The sequence below is a fragment of the Camelina sativa genome, chromosome 20 (genome assembly GCF_030686135.1).
Source record: "Camelina sativa cultivar CO46 ecotype springtype chromosome 20, ASM3068613v1".
Taxonomy (NCBI): domain Eukaryota; kingdom Viridiplantae; phylum Streptophyta; class Magnoliopsida; order Brassicales; family Brassicaceae; genus Camelina; species Camelina sativa.
In genome coordinates, this window is record NC_141899.1 from 18,321,465 (window position 1) to 18,344,874 (window position 23,410).

General features: G+C 32.1%; 3 protein-coding genes and 1 long non-coding RNA gene across 8 annotated transcripts; 2 read left to right on the forward strand and 2 right to left on the reverse strand.

Annotated features, from left to right (window-relative positions):
• The first annotated feature begins 2,585 nt into the window (after positions 1-2,585).
• Positions 2,586-4,428, forward strand: LOC104771071 (uncharacterized). 3 transcript variants are annotated; one of them, XR_015593984.1, is made up of 5 exons: positions 2,586-3,061; positions 3,149-3,211; positions 3,317-3,434; positions 3,633-3,688; positions 4,063-4,428. It is a non-coding gene; the product is annotated as an uncharacterized LOC104771071 (long non-coding RNA). The 3 variants fall into 3 exon arrangements; XR_764711.3 differs by having other exon boundaries at positions 2,627-3,061; positions 3,633-3,826; XR_015593985.1 differs by lacking the exon at positions 3,149-3,211 and having other exon boundaries at positions 2,647-3,061; positions 3,633-3,826.
• Positions 4,429-4,868: 440 nt separating this feature from the next.
• On the reverse strand, positions 4,869-7,118 carry LOC104771072 (protein neprosin-like). 2 transcript variants are annotated; one of them, XM_087506534.1, is made up of 7 exons: positions 6,926-7,118; positions 6,748-6,834; positions 6,401-6,607; positions 5,896-6,057; positions 5,780-5,833; positions 5,537-5,683; positions 4,869-5,416 (listed from the first exon to the last, which is right to left on the reverse strand). In XM_087506534.1, the coding sequence occupies exons 1-7, from the start codon at positions 7,046-7,048 to the stop codon at positions 5,036-5,038; spliced, it is 1,161 nt and encodes a 386-aa protein (XP_087362660.1). In that variant the 5' UTR covers positions 7,049-7,118; the 3' UTR covers positions 4,869-5,035. The 2 variants fall into 2 exon arrangements, with proteins under 2 accessions (XP_087362660.1, XP_010493851.2); XM_010495549.2 differs by having other exon boundaries at positions 4,924-5,416; positions 6,401-6,675; positions 6,720-6,834.
• A 4,297-nt stretch (positions 7,119-11,415) lies between these two features.
• LOC104771074 (protein neprosin-like) lies at positions 11,416-13,752 on the reverse strand. Its single transcript, XM_010495550.2, has 7 exons — positions 13,602-13,752; positions 13,422-13,508; positions 12,898-13,182; positions 12,522-12,683; positions 12,385-12,438; positions 12,156-12,302; positions 11,416-11,946 (listed from the first exon to the last, which is right to left on the reverse strand). The coding sequence occupies exons 1-7, from the start codon at positions 13,722-13,724 to the stop codon at positions 11,566-11,568; spliced, it is 1,239 nt and encodes a 412-aa protein (XP_010493852.1). The 5' UTR covers positions 13,725-13,752; the 3' UTR covers positions 11,416-11,565.
• A 6,862-nt stretch (positions 13,753-20,614) lies between these two features.
• Positions 20,615-23,072, forward strand: LOC104771075 (protein neprosin-like). 2 transcript variants are annotated; one of them, XM_087504435.1, is made up of 8 exons: positions 20,615-20,748; positions 20,921-20,999; positions 21,099-21,185; positions 21,380-21,664; positions 21,876-22,037; positions 22,118-22,171; positions 22,254-22,400; positions 22,610-23,072. In XM_087504435.1, the coding sequence occupies exons 1-8, from the start codon at positions 20,723-20,725 to the stop codon at positions 22,988-22,990; spliced, it is 1,221 nt and encodes a 406-aa protein (XP_087360561.1). In that variant the 5' UTR covers positions 20,615-20,722; the 3' UTR covers positions 22,991-23,072. The 2 variants fall into 2 exon arrangements, with proteins under 2 accessions (XP_087360561.1, XP_010493853.1); XM_010495551.3 differs by lacking the exon at positions 20,615-20,748 and having other exon boundaries at positions 20,797-20,999.
• Positions 23,073-23,410: the final 338 nt, after the last annotated feature.

The following is a 23,410-nucleotide window of genomic DNA, read 5'->3' on the forward strand; positions in this document are numbered from 1 at the left end:
GTACATATTTGTTGTAGTGTAAAGTCTTAATCCTGTTGCTTGCTTGTTGTTTGATTCGTATTTGCATTGCTCTGTTTTTATTATGTTGCTCTGTTTTCCGGATTTAACCAACTCGACCTCCCACTCGACCTACACTCGGTCGAGTGCTTGCTCGAGTTCATCCCCAGAACTCTGGTTTATGATTTGTATTTCATTCCTGTTTCATTCCTGTTTCATTCCTGTTGCATACATTTAGTTTTCAGTTCATTGATTGTCTTGCATTAGTTCATTGGTAGTAGTTTCTATTTCTGTTCTTGCTTCATTACTGTTACAATCATTCAGTTTCATTTGCATTTAGTTCTTGGTTCTTGTAGTTTATTTTCTGCATTTTACATTTCCATCTTAGGATTGTTAGTGACAAGCAATCTTTACATTTGTCTTAACTTAGATTCATATGCACATCTTAACTGTTCACAAACACTCATTTAGGATTGATACCTCTTATACTGCAACAGCATAAGGGGAATTGAAACACCCATCCATCATTCCATTCATATCTCACCATTGCATACATTCATCATCATTCACCACACACAATATTCTTGTTTCACCGGTTCGCGAATGTTACAAGTTTGCTGAGAATATGTTGTGTGTACATTCAAACAAAAAGTAAGTTGTGTGGTACTTTAAAACAAAAAGGTTTTGAATGATTATTCATTGGAATAAAATGAAGAAGGAGACGAGAAAGAGGTAGAATAAGAGTATAATTAACGAAGACGCGGATTGTGAAAGTAACGATGACAACTACCATGTAAAATTGACAATGAAGATGACGAGAAAGAATATGAATAATAAATAAAAAAAAACACGAAGACATAAGTGGTGGGGTTCAATTGAATATGATAAAGCAAAATTGGTTCATGATTGGTTTGATCAGATTTGATTATTAAACACAACTGATTTTTTTTTTAAATTGTGTATTTGAAATAAAATTATTGTTTTGATAGTAATTAAAATTTAAATAAGATAATATTTCTTATCATTAGTTGTATATAATTTCATCTAAATATATCAAATAAACCTAGGCATAATGTTGGTTCAAAATGTATTATCTATCTATATATACATTTTTGAAGTACATTTTGGGTTCTACCATTTAGATTTAACTTATTTACAAAAAATAATCTTTAAAAAATTACATAAAATAACCATTATTAAAATATGGCAAATCAAAATAGATTCCTAAAATAATATGTCTATAACATCGCATTTATAATGATGTCGAGATGTTTTCCAAAAAAAAATATGATCATGTTGAGATTTTGGTTATTTGGTATTGATTTTACAATATTCAGTTAAGCATGAAATAAGGCGTATAGTAATACATACATACGGCAATTTAGGAGTATATTCCTTATCTATATTCTAAATCATAATTGTACTTTCCAAAATATAAAGCTTGCTCGCCAATTTTTACAACTATCAAACCTAATTCCATGTTACTATATAAATAACCTTAAGACCAAAAATGCACAAACTCATAAGAAACTTTACCTTTCAAACAATCCTCATGCCTTCAATGGACAAATCTTTTTACTCTATATTATTTTGTTTCTGCAATATAGGTCATTGCTACTTTTTACACTCAACTAATTATTAACATATTCTTTTTCCTATTTTACAACAGGTGAAGAAAGGTACGTGAGACGAAGGTTAATATCAAACAAACAATTTTTTTTAAGGTACGTTGATTTAGATTTTGGGGAACTAAAAGTATTTGAACACATATGTTTCTTTTTTTTAACACAAGTCCCTTGCATGATTGTACTCTAAATTGGTTTCATGTTTTCTTTGTAGGTAAGTGGAGAAAAAGGAAAAGAGACAAAGAAGAGATAAATTTAAATATTGTATCGATTTTTCTTTTAAAATAATCTTATTTTCTGTACATTTGTCTAATTTTACTAACAAATTCCAAGGTAATTTATAATTAAGAAATTTATAATAAATTGTGCGATTTTAATTATTGAATCCTAATACTTTTGTCTAATTGAATCCTAAGGTAACCACTGACGTGAAGCTTTAAATGTGACATTGAATCCTAATACTTTTGTCTAAATGTGATCGCCTGGTAACATTTTGTGTTTAACCTTTTTAGTTTTGCTTATGTAAATTTTAATTTATAATCTTAATCTTACAAAAAGTATACAAAAATAAATAAGTGACATATGGTAAATCGACCAAAATCAGTAAAGTTTATTCCCATACATTATCTTGACTTAATTGCTATTTTATTTTATAATTAAGAAATATTTTATTGTTTTATTTAAGAAACAAAAATAATATCAGCCTAAAGTATATATTAATATTTTTGTAGTTGTTTCCATATCTTAAATATAAATATATTTACAATGTCTTAGGCGTGAACTATTATTGTGGCAAATTTGAGTTTAATTAGTACTTTTATCTTTCCAAAATAAATATATATAAAAGTTATAAAAAATTATTCCATGGTGTTAAATCTTAGTATATATACATTTTCCAAGTACATTTAGCAAATAAATCATGAACTTGCCACCTATTTACAAGACTGCCATTAGGAAAAAATCGGATCGGGTCAAAGAAAATACGCGGACCTTTTATGGGTCGTGTAAACCTAATGAAAAAATTATCTTCTTCTGCCGTCATCGTTGTCGAAACCATTTGCAGAGATTTTGTTTTTCTTTGTGCTTCCTTTCTCGAGATATACTTCCCTCATCATGAGAGCGTATCATTGTCGCAAAAAAATATTATAGGAGAAGGTCATCAAAGGTATTTAGAGAAAAGATTAAGGAGAGAACTGGATATATCTTCAAAGAGAGAATTGGTTTAGTCGATGAATTGGGGGAGAAATGGGAAGACGAGATATGCGATTCAGAATCAGAAGAGAAAATGAGGGATTCAGACACGAACGAAGCTGGAAAGAATCGACCAGTTCTTGAGACAAGTGATGGCAAGGGGAAAAATAAAAAGAGAGATAAGAAGAGGAAGAAGAAGAGTGATGATTTCAACAAATTTTTATGGTTCCATGAACAAGACAAAGAAGGTAACTCTCTATTTCTTAGTAGAATTTATATTGAGGTAACTTTGCAATGTACGTCTTGGGTTTAATTGGTGTCACTGTCGTCCCTAGGAATTAGGCAAGAAGAGAATAATTTTGATTAACTTCGTGCAAAAAACCAGAGACTCTTGCGAAGTATGTGATACTCTCCAAACATTTTTCCATGTTCATTGCAACGTTTTGCAATGAACTAACAATTGTCTTTGGATTGGTGTTGTTGGTATGTGTTGCTCTTTTTAGGATAGAAAGTAGAGATGCGGTCTTCCGTTATGTTTACCAGTAAAGGGATAATCCCAATGCTCTTGGTAGAGCCGACGGGAGCAGACTCTGTGTATTGACAACATACGGCATTACCCTGGTAAGTTAAAGTTTTGTTCTGAAATGTTTACGATTATTAGGTGTAGGCGTTTTGTTTTTTAGTTTCAAAATTTAGTTTCATTTCATACTCAATCCAAACAGCTCATCAATCACTTTTGGTTAATTTCGTTTCAGTTTTGTTCTGTGATTTGCTAACAATTTGTGTTTCCTCTATATATGCTGCCTCGGTTTGCAACAGGAGCTTCTTTTATCCCGGATTGCATATACTTCAGCGAGAGATTCCGACTTGCAACAGTGAATTCTTCTTTCTACTTTTTGACCTCTCATATTAGTTTGTTGTAGAAAAAATGATATCAGTATATATTAACTGTGCCAATATGTTGCATCGTTAGCAAGGCCTCTTATCTATTGCCATGGCAAGTATGTGATTAGGTATAAAACCTTGATTAGCTTGATCTTTAAATATATTAGGCCAGGTTTTTTAAAATAAGTTGATAAGATATGCTACATAAATGTTTTGATAATGGTGCTTGTGTGATTGTTTCCATTTTCAATAAGCGGGTCCTTTCTCTCATATTCATCTCTACTTATGTGTGTGCACCTATGTTGTAGTATATTAGCGAGAAGAACTTTATTTGATATTATCAACTCAACTTTTACAATTGCAGGTTATTAGATATATATAGGTTACTACTCCATCTGATGGATTCAGTAACCGGTTACCTCGATCCTCCGTTAAAGACATTCAGTATTTCAGGACTTGGAGGACACACAAGAACAAGCATGACTCCGTTGTGCGTCTTAAACATCTCCCCATCGGAATCGTAGCTCAGGCCGTCGAGGATCGTTCGCAGCATAAGAATCGTGCTTCTGCTCTGAATCAACTGAGTCTTCTTTTTCTCGCTATTAAGTATAGGGAGTTATTCAAGAAGAAAGCAAAAAAATTTACATTATACTTGATGGAATAATGCAGAGCCTTATAGAATATAGGGTTAACATAATAAATAAATTAAATTTAGTATTTCTAAATAAAAGTATAGCCCATATCTAGTATACAAATTAATAAGAATCTGCATATTAGACGCTATAGTGTTCAGTGGTTCTTCAGACTTCAGTTATGAATGAAACTCAGATTTACTAGCAAAGATGGTCCAAAAAGTCATGAACTTATGTTTGAACCTTCCTCTTGGGGAAACTGATTATTTGTTTACACATTAAAATTAAAAACTTATGCATTGGGTTTCCAGTTTTCTTGATCGCCAACAACATTTCTTATGTCTTTTAAAGCATACAAAGGAAATATTATTTTATCATATTTTATTTTTCGTAATGTATTTTTGTTAGAAATATATCTCACATCGGAAATCATTTCGTCGAAGAAGCTAATGTAAAATGTAAATAGTAGACAAATTAGTCTGAAATCATACTGATTTAATTTGTTGCAAACTCTCCAACAGCGCCCAGTGGGACTTGATGCAATTGTGATTCTTTCTTATTTTATTTTTAAATAATTGTTTTATTAACTTTCATTTTCATTTGTATTTTATTAGTTTGTGACTTTTTGTCATGGACATATGTAATTCCAACTTAAAGGTGATACTATCAAGAGAGAGAATGAACATTGACGAAATCAGCATGAGATTAAGGACAATGACGGTTCCTGCCAGGTCCCCCAAAGTACAAGTGGGGTTCTTCTTTATATGTTTTCCGGTAGAGCTTTGTAGAGTAACAATTTTTCTCATCAACGTATTCGGATAGATATTTTGGGTACTTGATCTGCAAGGAATTGTCCTTGATTCTAAGGTTGGTGTGGTAACAAGCTTCGCCATAAAGGTAATTTGCCCATTGTCCGCTCCCCATTGAAGTTTCTGTGTGTGGCTTCTTCCCTATGTTAGGGCTATGGACTTCTCCACCCCACTGCACAGCGGCGGCTCTGTATTTGAGGCTGTTAAACAGTGTACCCGGCCAATAACCCATTACGTTGTTTCCGCAAGTCAACCACCAATTCCCACTCTTTGGATCCTGCAAATTAATACCGTCGACGGTGAAACATTATTGGGGCATTCACCAAGACAAATTTACGAAAAGTGTGTCAATATGTTTTAATCATGTGAGGGACTTTTAAAAACTAGAAAATGTTACCAGGAACACGCTAACGGTGATGAAATATTGCTCGTGCGAGGAACTCGAAACAGGTTCAATGGCTGCACCAAGGGCAAAACTTTTAGTTGTTTGCACAAAACCCGCGCATAAGAGGTTGATGCACCCTGTGCTTTTGTATCCATCTTTCTGCAAATCCAAATAGATCAAAGAGTAGTTATAAACTCACATAAGGGATTTAAAAATGTTTCAAAGTTGGTAAATATTTTTATAGGTGTTACTCACAGTCCATGAGATGAAGAGACGTGTGCGGTAGTCTCCAAAAACAGCTGGATTCACCTGAATAGGTTTATTGTCAATTAGTTAACGGTTTAGTTTTAAAGCAAAGTAACAGAACGTACCATCCAACCAGCTTCTAGGCTCTCAAAAATATCTGAGACACCACCAACCAGCCATATCTGAGCAGAGCTGTAGTCGCTAGCCTGAACCCTTGGAGGGTTCCAAACATTTATATCAGATTGAGCTCCAACAAAATCGGACCCTATGGCGACAATAAATGCCTCCTGTATCATCAACAAAGAATTAAGGTGTTTTTAGTTAACCAGATGGAGATTTTATTAGTTTTTGATCAAAAAAGGCTTTTTAATCTGGTTTAGTTTTGGTAACTAGATATCATAACTTCACTGATTAATTCATTTTTTAACAAAAAAAAGTGCTCATTCAATTTATTTTATTGCCAAAATTTGGAAATATAGTTTTGAAAATTATACGAAAATTTATGGTATAAGTTGTACCATATAACCAAAACCCCCCTAAGTTAAAAAAAAAATCAGAAATGGAAAAAACGATTAGCAAAATAAAATTACTTAACTTTCTTCATTTAACACCTTAATACATTGTACATACCGATCGAAAGTATGTGCCGACTTGGTTTGTTTTCTCAGCTGTTATATTGAAATTACCCTTGTGCTGAAGTGCGTTGTCGAGATAACTATATCTATGAGGAGGTTTTCTCCCAAAATGAGACGGTGAAGAGACTCTGCTTATGTCTTCTCTACTAACCCTACGAACCGGTATTGTCCCAATGGGACAGGTTCCAGATTTTGACCAAACCTGAGACGTTATTTGTATTTGTTCTGAAGAACCGTTGTTTAGAATTTTAGTCTTCTTTTCATGCATGCCTCTGTATAAAGGAACAACTTACACGTAATTTGAGCATAAAAACCAAATAGGTGGGTGTAGAATTTGTTTACCTGAATCTTATGGTTCCTTAAAGCGGGATGATCAAAGGCATGTTGTTTATAGATATCAATACAATCTATTATATCTCCATCTTCACTCTACAATATATGATCAATTTTGGGAACTCGATCATAAACGAAAAAAATATACACAAGATGTTATATATTTGCATTCAGGTTCAGTACGTACCTTGATGGTCTTCAACGCAGGCTTATTAAGAGCCTTCAATTTCATGTCGATATCTAAAGAACCTTTCCCATAGGCTTCACTGTAAAAGCCAAAAAGAATCACAAACATTAAGAACAATCTCATCTTGGTCTTTCTCTTGTTTATTCCTAGATTGAAGGATGTAGACTTTCAATCTTGAACCTTCATCTTTAACAAAAAAAAAAAATCTTGAACCTTCATACTTATAGAGTTCACAAAAGGAAATGGTTTATTTTTTTAATTAATATTATTATTATAAGTATCCACACACAAAGTTGAAAAAACGGAAACCTCATATCTACTTATTAAAATATTTGGTCAACTCTTTTGTGAAACTCAGCTCAACTTACCAAATATGATATTATGAATGCTCGTGTAATTACTTAGCTACTCTATTTTGTTTTGACTTTTTATTTTTGTTGCACCCAAATTAATGCTTTGGCTATCTTTTTTAACGGTTTACTCATATTTAATCCTTTTGGCTAATTTTTCTTTGAATTGATGTTTTTTTTGATTGACCAATCACGATATAATATTCATTTCGTTTCCCAATTCAACACAAGACTTTATCAAAGAAAAAAAAACACAAGATTCGCCGTCTTTCCTTTTATCTTCCTTCGTCACCAAAAAAATTGTCAAAAGCTGGCTAAAAATGATACCATGGTCTTTGAGTAAGTTACCATCACCAAAGAATGTCTAATTCAGAGTTGTGTCCAGAGTTATAATATACTATTCTCTTATTCTTGGACTTAAATTTATATATACAAATTAAAAAGTATTTTCATATTTGATTTACATTTAGTTCATTATTTTATGCTATGAAACTCAGATTAACTACAAAAGATAGTCTTCAATTGATAGCCTTAAAGCTGCAGAGTCGAATCTTGGTACCCCTAGGGAACCGACTTCCATGCGATACTCATGTTTGCTGCTTACTACCAAAAGCATGACGAGACTTGACTATGAACTTCTGATATCTTATATAATAAGAGAATGTTTCTTCTAAACTTTGTTTGAGGCGATAACATCTGGCGTTTTATATAGTTGACATTTGTCCATTGCTAATTAAATAAGGCCACAATTGTCAATTTAATCCCTTGGTAATTAAAAATTTGCCTTAAAAAACAAACAAATGGGATCTGAACATGTAGCCCCTATGTTTCTCTTCCTCCCATATGGTATTTAAATTGAAGCTCGAATTTAGTTTTAGTTTTGCATTCTGCTTTTGAAAACATAACGTCTTGCCATCAAAGTAAATTAAGTCATTTGATAATTGCTTTCTTATTTATTTCTAATTAAATATTAGTAATCTGTTTTCCATAAAATTATAATCTAATAGAATTCAGTTTCTGATTACTTTTTTATTATTATAATCTCTCTCCCTCAATCTACTAGGAATCAACAATCTCATCCCACACACTAACTGTGCTTTTAAAAATGTTACAACCTAAAAAATTTGTTCTCTACTCTACTCTAGAGTTACTCTCTAACGATGACCACCGTAAAAATAGGATTGTTTTTGGGAAGCTCCATACTTTATAAGAAACAAACTCAGCTTTAAATGTCTCCTTCTAGACGAAAATGTAAATCAACTACCTAATCCACACCACACCTATCTCACCTACTGTATATTAAAAACCTCCTCTCTAACTAATTTTTTACTTGCTTTCAGACATGCAACTCGCCTATCTAAGTTTGAAGATATGTTGATTCTGGGAAAGCAGTGTCTCTCTTTGAGAAAAAATTACCATTGAAACACATGCCAAACTTCTTACACTGGCACACACATTATATTTGAATGCAACATCGTCAACCCAATGTTTTTTTAACTCCAACAATTCTGCAAAAGATATTATATTTCATATACATCTGGTTAATTTTGTATTTGTTTTTTCCCCATTCTCCAACATATAATATATATTGCTTCCAATTAAATCAGTTTTTGTTATACTTTTCACATCAGTTTTTCCCAATATTCGTACAATAATCTAAAAACAACAATCTTATAGTCTTTAATATTTTCCCCAGTAACTATTTCAAGGCAAGTAATGTCCCGTCAATTTTAGTTGGCAAAATTTATTAAGACCCAAAAGATTTGTACATGATTGAACAAATAGAGACTTACGTCAAACAACAAGGATGGAGGCCAGGTAATATGACCAATTTATATTTTATTTTTACTACTATTACTTAAAACATCGTCTAGCGGAAAATATTAAATATTGTCTAACTGCATGGGTTCACTATATTTGCGACACATGTCTTTCTCACTAATCTTAAATTAAATATTTTTTAATACTTCATTTTATTTGTATCTTATATGGTGGGACTTTAATTTTTTTAAAACATTGTGACAAAATATATTTCTTCCAACTTTTTGTTTCAACATGTAATATATTTCCTAATGAAATCATATGCCATATTACCAAAAAATAAAAACTACTGATCAAACCAATTATAAAAAAAATGTTTTCATACTTTCAAAGTAAAAATTGAAACCAAATTAATTTATGATAGACTAATTAATTTATGTTCTAATATATTTTAAAAATTACATTGTATTTAATAATCATATATTTGTATTAAAGACAAAACTAAAATAAAATTTAATTTGTATTTAATATTTTATAAGTTACAGTTTGTATATAAATATTTTAATTACTAATATTTATATTAAATATTTTATTTCATCGTCGTGCGTAGCATGTAAGCTAAAATATTTGTAATATTTTTAAGGAACATTTGTTTTTGGTGTAAAGCAAAAGTGGTTGATGTTGTGTATTGCGCAATAGGTGGCACTACATTTCATGCACTAACTGTAATTTGAAAATGAAAAACTCTGGTTTGACCTTGACACGTCACACTTTCTCTCCATCTGAAGCCGTGGGAATACTCCGGTGTGTTGTTTTCAATGAGTCCGGAGTGTGGCAATCTGTTGTTTCATATGTTTTTTTATTTTATTTTGTGTACTAACTATTTCAAGGTACTATCCAAACTAAAATTGCCAACCCAAGTCACTTTTTTATTCTTAGGCCAACTTAGATGAATTGGACGACGAGGTGGCTTAGCTCATCAAAGACTTAATAGGGAAGACATTATATTCCAATATCAAAGAGTCTACATACAATTTCACGGCTCTATGTACCAGAGTTTCACTGTCAGTCAGTCACATCTATCAAAGACGATCAACACCACTTACCCTTAGAACGTGAGACACACATGTGGAAAAAATTCCAACAAGGAATCATAAACCATTTACGCTTGAATTTTAACATTTTCAATTTTACATTTTTCCCTTTGTTATTTTAACAGATAATTACTGATGATGTAAACCAAAGCTTAAAACTAAGGTTGAAGTCTCTCCAAGATTTGGAAGGGATAAAGGCATTGATTGGGGTTTTAACATTACTGGTCTACTGTTGACAGGAAATACAACAACAAAAGTAAAAAAACTTCTGATGTTGGGAGAAACTAGCAGAAAAAGGGAATAAAATCACTTATCGTTTCATCTGCAAAGCAAAAACAAATACAAGCCACATCAAAAGAAGACAGTACAAATTTCAAATTTCACCATATATGTATTACAAATTGGTAGCATCCCAAAACAACACATTCTAATTATAAAACAGAGAGATATTTTAATCTTTTATACATTTTGTTATTTAATAAATTAAACAAGACTAATAAATTAAATTATACATCAAGGTTTGTTTTTAGTAATGGAGTGTCGGTTGGGGTTGGGTATGGATAAATTAATATTTATGCTATGCATTATTCAAATCTCATTGTGATGATGATGTCAAATATGGACAATTAGCTGATCTTTTCATCAAAATTAAATGATTTTAGGTTTTTAGAATTCGATTTGTTGAAATTAGTATTAGACATATCTCTTGAGGATAATATAAGTGAAATTTACAAGAACAGGAGATTTCTATTTTTCTCACTTAAACTTGTGGGTTACTCTTTTTTGAAGAAAAAAATAGTCTTTTTCAATAACTTAATATATGCGGTTCTTGATTGTAAAATAAAAGTAAAAATAAATCCGTGCGTAGCACGGAATAACCTCTAGTACAAAATACGATATTGCGTTATCTTGGTCTAGTCATTTTGTCTATTGATTAAATTGGACAATGGGGCATTTGCCAACTTGTACTGAGCCTAACGGAAATCATAGAGTTTTTTTTTTTGGGTGTGTCCATATCCTTATACTGTCTGGGTCACGTTCTGTTCTATTCTCATTGGTAGTCACATCAATTCAGACTGGTCCAACACTCACTCTTCAATTCCTCATCCAGAATCTTCTTCCTAGAAAGCAGTAGATATTTTCTCGAGATATGGATCATAAAAAATGACTATTGTTGTATTTTTTTGGCTTAGTTCAGTTTCTTACTCTTCCGAACTCAATATTATGAAAAGTATACAATGACTATATATCATTTTGTGAAAAACTATTTAAAGAATAAATCTTGTTTTTGTAATATTTTATGAAGATTCATTATTAAGTTCCTTATATCTATATATTTTAGATAGAAGAACTCTTTTCTAATCATAATTTCATTTCCAACTTATATGTAAGATTAATAAAAACGAGAATGACCACTGAGAAAATCAAGATGAGATTAAGGACAACGAGGATTCTGGCCAGGTCCTCCAAAGTAAAAGTAGGGCTCTGACTTATACGTTCTCCGATTCAGATTTGTAGAATAACAGTTGTACTCATCAGCATACTCGGATAGATACTCGGGGTATTTTATCTGCAAAGAATAGTCCTTGATCCTGATGTTTGTGTGGCAACTAGCTTCGGCCCACAAGGAAGATGCCCATTGTCCACTCCCCATTGAAGTTATTGTGTGCGGATTCTTCCGCACGTTAGGACTATGGACTTCTCCACCCCACTGCACAGCGGTTGCGCTATGTTTGAGGTAACTAAAGAGTGACCCGGGCCAATAACCTATCACGTTGTTTGCACAAATCAACCACCAATTTCCGTTGTTTGTATCCTGCAAGCACCGTCGATCATTAAAATATTTTAGGATAAAGAGCATACATGTCAGGTTTAAAACATATCAATAGGAAACTATAGCTTCGGACTTTTGATTTGTCGTAACACCAATTATTGGGGCATTAACCAAATCACATACAAAAAAAAGTAGTACAAAATTTTAATCTTGCGTGAGGTTTCGGGAGATGATTTTGTAAAAAGAGTTACCAAGAACATGCTGGCAGTGAAGAAATATTGTGTTTGCGAGGGAGTCGAAACAGGTTCTATTGCTGCACCTAAAGCAAACATAGTAGTTGTTTGAACAAAACCCGAGCATAAGAGGTTGAAGCACCCTGTTTGATTATATCCATCTATCTACAAATCCACATAGGAAGACTAGTTATAAACTCTGGAGATGTTATAAAGTCAGTCGGTAGTTGTGCAATGATGTACTTACAGTCCAATAGATGAAGAGACGTGTGCGGGAGTCTCCAAAAACACTTGGATTCACCTAAACAAATAGGTTTATGGAGTTAATTTTTCTATTTACTTCAAGAACAAGATATAGTACACTTCTAGGGGTAGAAAATGTACCGCCCAACCAGCTTCTATGCTTTCAAACGCATCTGAGAGTCCACCAAGTAGCCATATCTGAGAAGAGCTGTAATCGCTGGCCTGAACCCTCGGAGGATTCCACACATTTATATCGGATTGAGCGCCAAGATAATTGTACCCTAGGGCGATAAGGACTGCCTCCTATATCATTTATCAAGCAATAAGTGTTTCTAATTAACCATACAAATGATTTAATCGTTATTTTTAGGACCTAGTTGCGATTAATTCAAGCCATCTGATATTAGTTTTTCTTTATTTTGTCAAAATTTGAAATTATAATGTTCTAGAAATCTTTACGTCAAAATAAAATTTTGGATAAATTAAAAAATCGGAAACTAAAAACGATGCTACGTACCGATATAAACTTTGGGCGGGGAAGGTTTATATTTTCAGCAGTTATATTGAAATTGCCCTTTTGCTGAAGTGCATTGTCGAGAAAACTGTATCTATGAGGAGGTTTTTTCCCAAAACGAGACGGTGAAGAGGCTCTTCTTATGTCTTCTCTACTAACTCTACGAACCGGTATTGTCCCAGTAGGACAGTTTCCAGATTTGGACCAAATCTGTGACGTTATTTGTCCATCAGAACCGTTGTTTGGAATAGTAGTCTTCATTGCACCAAACTCCACGCTCGGTTTCATCTGCATACATAAATGTAATTGTTTAACAATCAACCATACTTAGGTCCAAAGCAAAATAAAGAAAATTTTATTTATGAAAATTTAACGAACAAATTAATTTGCGAAGTCTGCAAATGTTTATCTATTTATTTGTTAATTTCTATTAATATAACACGATGGGCATGCCTGCGAAGTGAATAATTTAACTTGTATATAAGTATTCGAGGAAATATATAGGTGTGTGTATATAATTTGTTTACCTGAATCTTGTGGTTTCGTAAAGCGGGATGATTAAAGGCATGTTGTTTATAGATATCGATACAATCTATTATATCTCCATCTTCACTCTACAAATAATGTATAATCGAAATGTGAACTCATACGCCAAAAATATATATACACAAGATGTTATATATTTGCATTGAGATTCAGGCAATTACTTTAATGGTCTTCAATGCAGGCTTATTAAGAGCCTTCAATTTCATATCGATATCTAACGAACCTTTCCCATACGCTTCACTGTAAAAGCCAAAGAGAATTGCAAACATTAAGAACAAGCTCATTGTGGCTTTTTTTTTTGTTTGTATTCTTTTTCCTAAGTTGAAGGAATAGATTTATAGAGTTTAAAACACCAAATGATGTAATAAATTTAATATGGTAAGATATTGAATATTCACACACAAAGACTGAGAAAAAGTAAACCTCATAGTTAGTTATTGACAATTATCTGCAGATTTTGCAAACATATTGAGTCAATTTTTTGTGAAATTCATTTCTCAACTTACCAAATATGAATGCTCCTGAAATTAATAGTCATATATTTTGTTTTGCTTTTAAGTTGGTGAAAAACGTAATTAAGTTAACATATATGAATGCTCCTCTGACTTTTTTGTTTGTTTTGGTTTCTTTTTTACTGTTCTTTTTCCCTAAATGATTCTTTGGTAATGCTTTATTTTGATTATTAAGGATAAGATTTAATCTTTCTAAGTCAAAACAGAGTTTTACTACATATTTAATGCGATTAGTTTCATAGATTTGCTCTCTTGATATAAAGCATGGATGTAATTTTCTAAATTAATGTGGGGGGATTCTGTTAGATTGTGGGCTTATAACTCAAAACCAATTGGCAATGATTGGAGAGACTCATATCTTATATATACAAGATGATGACTTCTTTAGTCATCAATCTCAGTATGTTCGGGCATGAGTTGGTGGGCCAACGATTGGATCGGGCCGATTGTGGATTAGGATGAGTATGTACGGACCGGGCTCTGATACCATATTAGATTGTGGGCTTTCAGCTCAAAACCAAGTGGCAATGAGTAGAGAGGCCCATATCTTATATATACCACTTTAAGGTCCTACTCAATCTCCAATGTGGGATATTGTATCCCTAATAGATTCTACTGTCCAATTTTGGTTCCTGGCTTGATCACTGCAGAATTTTCCAAATCATAATTCCATGATCTTTTAATAAATTACCATCACCATCCTTGTTAGGAATTTTGTCGTTTGAAGGCATTTCCAATATTCTATTATTTTTGGGCCAATTAGATAATTACGAATATACTGCAAAAGCAACTGAGAAAATGCTAAGCATGTCAATGAGATAGTTTGGTCTTGCAATTCATAAATCCGTTGACTTTAGATAGTGATCATCACATTTTATAACATATTTCTCCTTAAACATTTTTTTTGCTAAATGTGTTGGAGTTGAATCCTTTCACTGAACGTGCAAAAAGAAAAAGCTGAATTAAATAAGAGGAAGAAGAAGAGAAGTGCTCTCAGGAAGTAACAAAGAAGAAATCCAAGTTACAGAGGAAGCACAGAGAGTTCCTCTCAATGCTTGCTCAGCATCGATTTGTGTTTTATGCAACAATACTACTAAAACTCGGAATCACCTCTTCTTATCCTGCAATCTTTGTGTTTTCTGCAACAAGAAGATCATTCTATATTAAGTAGTATAATATTTTCACATCTTAATTCAACTCTAAAGTCTAGTATGGTTAGTCACAGGACTGGCCCGTCCATAAGGCAAGCAAAGCACTTGCTTTAGACCACATAATATATACATAATTGAAAGGCCAAAATTAGAAAATAATCTCTTTTGTCTGATGGCTCAATAGTCCTTTGTTTTGTCTAATATCTCAGGTCCGAGTCTTATTTTGGTACTTCATGAGCTTTTTTCTTTTTTCCCCTTTTACGTTTTGAAAATGCTTTAGGCTACTTTTAACATACGGCCACAGATGCATGTGTAGAGGTTACACAGACATTTTGTAGAGTTTTCCACGCTCTACTCAGGTCGTCAGCTCCCTCATTTTCAGCTGTGCTCTATTTTTTTTCTATGTTTAGACAGAAGCACACAGAGCAGACGAATGCTCCCTCTTTCTCTCTTCTCTTTGTTTTGGTTTTGAAAAGACATAAACGACTTGGACGAGAGAAGAGAGAAACTGATTTTTTACATTGGATTCTTGGATTTTGTAGAATGAGGGAAACGTAGGTTTTCTCTCAAGAACAATTGAAGAAGTAGGATTTTTGTATTGATTTTTTTTTGGATCCTTTGCCTAGGTAACCCCTATTTTAATGAAATATCTAGGTTACAAGTTAAGTAATACTTTCTTAAATCTAGGTCTAAATTTTCCTTTTCGGCTTTGTCTTAAATATTTTCGTTTTATGTGTTCGAAAGTAGGAGGTCCACGTTCGTTGGCTTTTGCCCACAAGCCCATTTAAAGCCTTGGGGCTTCCTATTGACATGTAGATTGGCTCTAGGTTTCCATCAGGGTCGCTGGGAAATTAGCCATGAAATCTGATGATCTGATAACGGTGGATCTACTTTTTTGGACTTCGGTCAGAATGTGTCTGTTTCATAAACACGGTGACATTTTTCGATAGGTATACTTGACCGATACAAGGTCGGTCTTGTTAGAAATATAAGCTTCAGGGCGATATGTAGATTGGCGTCTGGTTCTTTCTAGAATAGTAGAAAATTGCTTTAAAAGTCGGTTCTCTTTGACAGGTCGGATCTGTCATTTAGGGTTTTAACAGATTGCTCCAGGTTAGAAAAATTGGTGATACTTTTTTCCAGACAGCTTGGATTGAGGCAAGGTCAATCTTGTTAGAAACACAAGCCTCAGGGCTTCAGATTGATATGTATTACGGCGTCTGGTTCTTTCTAGAATGCTAGAAAATTGACTTCAAAATTGGTTCTCTTGACAGACCGGATCTGCTTTAAAGTTTTGAAAAATCACACCTGTTCAGGGAAATCTGTGATAAGTTTCTTGAGACAGCTCAGATTCATACGAGGTCGGTCTTGTTAGAATGTTAAGACTCGGGGCTTCAGACGGATATGTAGATCGATTCTAGGTTCTTTCTAGATCGATAGGAAACTGCTGTCAAAGTCGTGATGCATTTAGCAGGTTCCCGACGAGCTGTTGAGCTGTTAGCTAGACGAGGAGCTGTCAGCTAGGAAGACTGTGGACAAGCTGATAGCAAGCAGACTGCTGTATATCTACTGTAAGTTCTTAACAAGTAGGGAGTTGTTGACGAGCTCCAGTTCATTCGGTTTTCTCGGAAACTGATTCCAAAAACAGTTGGTCTGTGTTTAGGGGTTTTAGACACACTGCACAGAACAGGCTTTCCGGAAATCTGACGTCCAGGCCAATCTGTGGATAGGTTATGAGTAACCTGGTACATAGTATTCTGTCGGTAAATTAATCCCAAAGCTGACTGGTACGATACAGATGGATCTGTGTTTCGAGAAACTGTGTCTACTGTAGAGAAAAAGCAATATCTCCGAACATACAGCTTTAGTCGAAACAAAATCTGATTCTATGGAAAGCTCCTTCTTTGGGCAATCCGTGAGTAGGTTATTCATAACCTGGTTCGTTGAAGTCGGCTGGGAAATCGTTGTAGAGGCTGACTGGTAGAAATCAGAGGGATATGTATTTTGACGAATAGAGTATGCAGCAGGGAAACAGCGATATCTCTCAGCAGAAAAATCTGATTGAAACGAAGTTTATTTCTACCGAATTCTGGTTTTAGGAGGAATCAGTAGATAGGTTACTCGTCTTCCAGTTCGTCGGAAGCTTCCGTGAAATCGCCTTGCAAGGAAGTGGTTCAGATGTATGGTTGAACTTTCATTGATCTTCTGGTTTGTCTTAGCTTTGGTGGTAGAGAGAAAAAACGTAGAACTCTTATGTTGTAGAATCAGAGATTCACACAATGAATTTGTTTAAGGGGGAAAACAAATTCACTTAACAATCTCTCCTAATAAATCGATTCAAAGCTTTTTAGAAAGTAAATTAAAATCTCTTGAAGAACAAGGTAGAATTTCTCTCAAGAACAATTGAAGAAGTATGATTTTTGTATTGATTTTGTTTGAATCTTTTGCCTAGGGGACAAACCCCTCTAGTAATATGAAATATCTAGGTTATAAGATAAGTAAAACTTTTTTAAATTTAGGTCTTAATCTTCCTTTTCGGCTTTGTCTTAAATATTTTCTTTTTCAGTGTTCGGAAGTAGAAGGTCGGCTTGATGACGTCCGTGGGCTTTTTCCCACAAGCCCATTTAACAGGCCTTACTCGAGATTCCCCGTTTAATCAGATTTCAGGATTATTTGGTTTGTCTTTGGTTTAGGTCGTGGTGTCAATACCTGCACCAACAGATTTGGATACATTTCACAATTTCACCACAAACATACAAACTTATAGTATAGTTCATACTACTTACTACACAAACATATGCATAACTTTAACCTCTACTAGTCCTTACTTCTACATACTAGACTAGTTTTAACAAGCCAAGTTAAACACCTTAATTTAAACACTGACAACTCTTAACTACTCTAACTTAGCTATTCTCTAACCAACAAAATACTCTTCTATATTGGTCTAACCAAACTAATGTTCAATCACTTCTTGACTTAGAGAAAATAATTTTTGTAAAGCAATGCCATATAATTTAATTTTGTATAGATCGATTTCTGATGTTGTCCATTTTAAAAAAAAGCATAGATCGATTTCTGAAAGAATAAGACGAGGGTAATTTTATCATTTACCATCAGTAAAACAAAAATAAGAAACAAAACATTATGTAGAAGATGAGCTTCAAATAACTGACCTACAAGCAAGAAATATGAACTCAAACCAGCGGACTATCATAGATTATTTGTTATTTCTTCAATATACAGATTTGTATAGCAAGCAGTTAAAATATAGGATGTTCTCAAGTTTTTATGTAGCTTTAAGATTAATTTAATACTTTATACTAGATTATGATCCGCGGTACACCGCGGGGTAAAATTTTTTTTTAAAATTTTTTTTCTAATGTACTATTTTAATACTAATTTTGTTAATATGCTCTTTTGTTAATTTTAGTGATTTAATATATAAACCATGCTATACCGCACAATAATTTTTATTTACTATAATATTAATTAAAACAGTTTGATTTGACATATTTTATATTGGTGTTGTTATACATTAAAATGAGGATTTAACTCTTATTGAAATATCATATTACTGATAGTTTATTTTTTATTACTATCAATTCAATCATTTAATGTCATATAACTTGTCATGTAATATAACTCGTTTGTGTAATTTTGAAAATTTAATATGTTTAAATATTTATAATTTTAAACTTTTTATTAAGTTTATATATGTCAGTTATAAATTATAAACTTCTTAAAATTTTAGAATTTACTATATACAGTAAATTTACTATATATGTATGTTGAACACACACTTTTTATATTAATTGAGTAATATATGTTTGTTTAAAAAAATTCAAATCACAATATATGCAGGAAAAATACACCTTTTTTATTAACTTTATGTGTTATATAATGATTCACTACATTAAAATTTTAAAGTAAAAAAGAGATGATAAGAGAATAATTTTTTTAATCTGAAATAAATCTTCTAAATATCTATATTAATTATAGAACATTATAAATATAGGTATTTAAAATATTTTAATTGTGTTTGGTTATAAAGATAGTAGAGAAAGTTAACTAAATTTGTTTGGCTATGAATATAATAAGCATTAAATAGCATTTAATATAAAAACTTTCCAAAAAATATTTTTGAGCAAAAACTGCTGCAAAAATACTATTATAGATTATGCAGTCTTGTTTATGATTGGTTGAACTTTTTAAATATAGCTATTTCTTAATCTGCGTGGTTTTACTTAAAACACTCTATATTTTGGTATGTAGAGAGTACAATTCTTGAGGATTATATTTTTTTTAAAAAAATATACAATATAATAAAACCATCTTAGATTTCCCCGAATATATTTCTTAAATTGAATAAAACCACAGTAAGTATATTATCATTATAGATCATGTTAGTTTTCAAGAAAATATTTATTAAAATCTTAAAAATAAATCTATATTAACATTTTTGAAGTACGTTTTATAAATTTAAAATAAATTTCATGTAAATACTTACATGATCTGCATAGTTAAAACATAGTTAATTTGTTACTATAACCCAATAACATAGAGATATAAAACCTAGTTGTTTTAATTATGTTCTACGTAGTTTATAATGTGTATTAATTTATAAAATCCACTCATGTATAAAAAGAAAGTATTAAAATGTTAAATATCATTCTCATATTACAAAAATATTAAAAATCAATCTAAAACTCACAAAATGAATAAATATAGTATTTAACATTTAAAAAATATTATGTTTGAAGGAATTAAGCTTAGCCTAAGAAACAAAATAAAAAAAAATACATAATAATTAAAGAGATTAAATTAGAGACTAATAGAAATTTTTTCTATTTGTGAGATAATAGTCACATAAGTAAACATAAAAATGAGAGATGTGGAGAGATGGTTTACAAAAAACATTATTATGTATTTTTAATGGTATAATAATATATAGGCTTGGTATTAACCTTTTCTTTGAATTCAAGGCTTGATAAAGAAATTTTTGTAAGCCTTAACGAAATTAGAGATTAATGAAATGGTTTACTAAATGCATACATAATATATATATATAATATAATATAAGCTGTGTAAAATAATAATTTGGCAATAATTTAGGAAAAAACATTTTTTATTTCCTTTTTTCTTTAAAAGAAATATAAAAATGTTTCCAATTTTTCTTGGTAATAGATATTTTATTTAATTTAAGTTATTTTGTTTAGATGAATTCTTTATTTTTTTTAAAAAAAAATTATATAAAAGTGGTTTTTGATTTGCTTTTAACAAATTCCATTTGATGGTTGTTAATTTAAATAAAATATTATTTAAGGCTCAATATTTAATTTCATATTTAAGGGCTATCTATTTCCATTTAATTTTCCCCTTTTGAATAAGAGTAAATTTCCGCCCTAAAGTGGCATTAGAATTGATACACATTCCAAAATAGGTTATTAATTAATAGAAAACCTATTTTACCAAACTTATATAAAGAAGGTATAGAATTTATAGATGGACAAAGCATTACCAAAGAATTATTTAGGGGAAAATGGACAGTCAAAAGAAAATAAAATATCAGAGGAGAATCCAACTTAAAAGCAAAACAAAATATATGAGTTGACCAAAATGTTTGCCAAATCTGCAGATATGAGGTTCCCATTTTTTTTCATTCTTTGTGTTACCATATTAATTTTTTTAATCATTTGGGTTTTGTAAACTCTTATAAGTATGAAAGTTCAATATTCGAAGCCTACATCCTAAATCTATTCCTTCAACCACAATGAGATTGTTCTTAGTGTTTGCGATTCTCTTTGGCTTTTACAGTGAAGCCTATGGGAAAGGTTCTTTAGATATCGATATGAAATTGAAGGCTCTTAACAAGCTTGCGTTGAAGACCATCAAGGTACGTAATTGCCTGAATCTAAATGCAAATTTATATATAACATCTTGTGTATATTTTTTTGGCTTATGAATTCACTTATCGATTGTACATTTTTTGTAGAGTGAAGATGGAGATATAATAGATTGTATTGATATCTATAAACAACATGCCTTTGATCATCCCGCTTTAAGAAACCACAAGATTCAGGTAAACAAATTCTACACACACACCTATTTGTTATAATAATAAAAATTAACAAATAAATATAATAGATAACATTTGCAGACTCCGTAGATTTATTAGATAAATAGATCTAATTAATTTGTTAGTTAAATTTCCTTTATTTGCTTTGGACATAAGTATTGTTCTATCGTTACACAAACTACATTTTATGCATGCAGATGAAACCAAGTGTGGATTTTGGTGCAATGAAGACTACCATTCCAAACAACGGTTCTGATGAACAAATAATGTCTCAGATTTGGTCAAAATCTGGAGACTGTCCTACTGGGACAATACCGGTTCGCAGAGTTAGTGGAGAAGACATAAGAAGAGCCTCTTCACCGTCTCGTTTTGGGAAAAAACCTCCTCGTAGATACAGTTTCCTCGACAACGCACTTCAGCACAAGGGCAATTTCAATATAACTCCTGAAAAAGTAAACAGTTCCTGCCCATCGTTAATATCGGTACGTAGCATCGTTTTTAGTTTCTGAATTGTTAAATTCTATCGAAACATTTATGTTCTCTAAAGATTTCTAGAAAATAAGAATTTCAAGTTTTGACAAAAAAGACAATTAATATCAAAGGGCTTGAATTAATCGCAGTTAGGTTCTAAAAATAACGATTAAAACCTTTGGCTGGTTAATTGGAAACACTTATTGTTTGATTATGATATAGGAGGCAGTCCTTATCGCCCTAGGGTACAATTATTATGGCGCTCGATCCGATCTCAATGTGTGGAATCCTCCGAGGGTTCAGGCCAGCGATTACAGCTCTTCTCAGATCTGGCTACTCAGTGGACTGTCAGATAACTTTGAAAGCATAGAAGCTGGTTGGGCGGTACATTTTCTACCCATAGAATTGTACTATATCTTGTTCTTGAAGTAACTAGTAGATTGATCGTCATAAACCAATTTCAGGTGAATCCAAGGCTTTTTGGTGACTCCCGCACACGTCTCTTCATCTATTGGACTGTAAGTACATCATTTCACAAATACCGATTGACTTTATAACATCACTGGAGTTTATAACTTATCTTTCTATTTGGATTTGTAGAAAGATGGATATCATCAAACAGGGTGCTTCAACCTCTTATGCACCGGTTTTGTGCAAACAAGTATTACGATTGCCTTAGGTGCAACGATAGAACCCGTTTCGAGTCCCTCGCGAAAACAATATTACTTCACCGCCAGCATCTTCATGGTAACAATTTCTACAAAATCATCTCCCAAAACCCCGAACTAGATTAAAAATTTTGTGCTATTTTTTTTTGTATGTGATTTGGTTATTGCCCCAAAAAAATTGGTGTTACAGATCAACATCTCAAAGCTATAGTTTCCTTTTGACATGTTTTAAACGCGACATGAATGCTCTTTAACATAAAATGTTTTAATGATCGATGGTGCTTGCAGGATAAGAAATTCGGGAATTGGTGGTTGATTTGCGCAAACCACGTGATAGGTTATTGGCCAGGGTCTCTCTTCAGTTACCTCAGACATAGCGCAATTGCTGTGCAGTGGGGTGGAGAAGTGCATAGTCCTAACTTGTGGAAGAAGCCGCACACAAGAACTTCAATGGGGAGTGGACAATGGGCGTCTTCCTTATGGGCCAAAGCTTGTTACCACACAAACATTAGGATCAAGGAAAGTTCTTTGCAGTTGAAATATCCTGAGTATCTATCCGAGTACGCTAATGAGAACAACTGTTATTCTACAAATCTGTATCAGAGAACGCAAAAGTCAGAGCCGTACTTTTACTTTGGCGGACCTGGCCAGAATTCTCGTTGTCCTTAATCTCATGTTGATTTTCTCAATGTTCATTCTCATTTTTTATTAATCTTACATAAAATTTGGAAATGAAATTATGATTAGCAAAGAGTTCTTCTCCCTAAAATATAAAATTATAACGAAATTAATAATGAATCTTCTTAAAATATTATATATATATATATATATTAATTTATACTGACTAGTTCTTTAAAATAGTTTTCCACAAAATGTATAGTCACTGTATAATTTTACCTAGAAATATTCTTGGGTACACTACCCAAAAATTGTCTTTTTATTTTATTTTCATAATTTGTTTGTGCATATTCTCTAACTAAAAGTCAACCGTTAATTTAGTGTGATATCTATCAAAGAAAAAAAGAAAAAAAACACAGACGTTAAGAAATAAATTGTTAGTACTTTTTACCAAAAAAAAAAAATTGTTAG

Bases quoted from the DNA above. Each gene is read 5' to 3' on its own strand.
- LOC104771074 (XM_010495550.2), bottom strand. From the start codon at position 13,724: ATGAGCTTGTTCTTAATGTTTGCAATTCTCTTTGGCTTTTACAGTGAA. The intron at 12,684-12,897 runs GTACGTAGCATC...TAAATGATATAG, and splicing joins CCCGCCCAAAGTTTATATCG to GAGGCAGTCCTTATCGCCCT. The intron at 12,439-12,521 runs GTACATTTTCTA...CTATTTGTTTAG, and splicing joins GCATAGAAGCTGGTTGGGCG to GTGAATCCAAGTGTTTTTGG.
- LOC104771072 (XM_010495549.2), bottom strand. From the start codon at position 7,048: ATGAGATTGTTCTTAATGTTTGTGATTCTTTTTGGCTTTTACAGTGAA. The intron at 6,058-6,400 runs GTATGTACAATG...TTGATGATACAG, and splicing joins TCGGCACATACTTTCGATCG to GAGGCATTTATTGTCGCCAT. The intron at 5,834-5,895 runs GTACGTTCTGTT...AAACCTATTCAG, and splicing joins GCCTAGAAGCTGGTTGGATG to GTGAATCCAGCTGTTTTTGG.
- LOC104771075 (XM_010495551.3), top strand. From the start codon at position 20,877: ATGAGATTGTTCTTAGTGTTTGCGATTCTCTTTGGCTTTTACAGTGAA. The intron at 21,000-21,098 runs GTACGTAATTGC...CATTTTTTGTAG, and splicing joins TTGCGTTGAAGACCATCAAG to AGTGAAGATGGAGATATAAT. The intron at 22,172-22,253 runs GTAAGTACATCA...TTGGATTTGTAG, and splicing joins GTCTCTTCATCTATTGGACT to AAAGATGGATATCATCAAAC.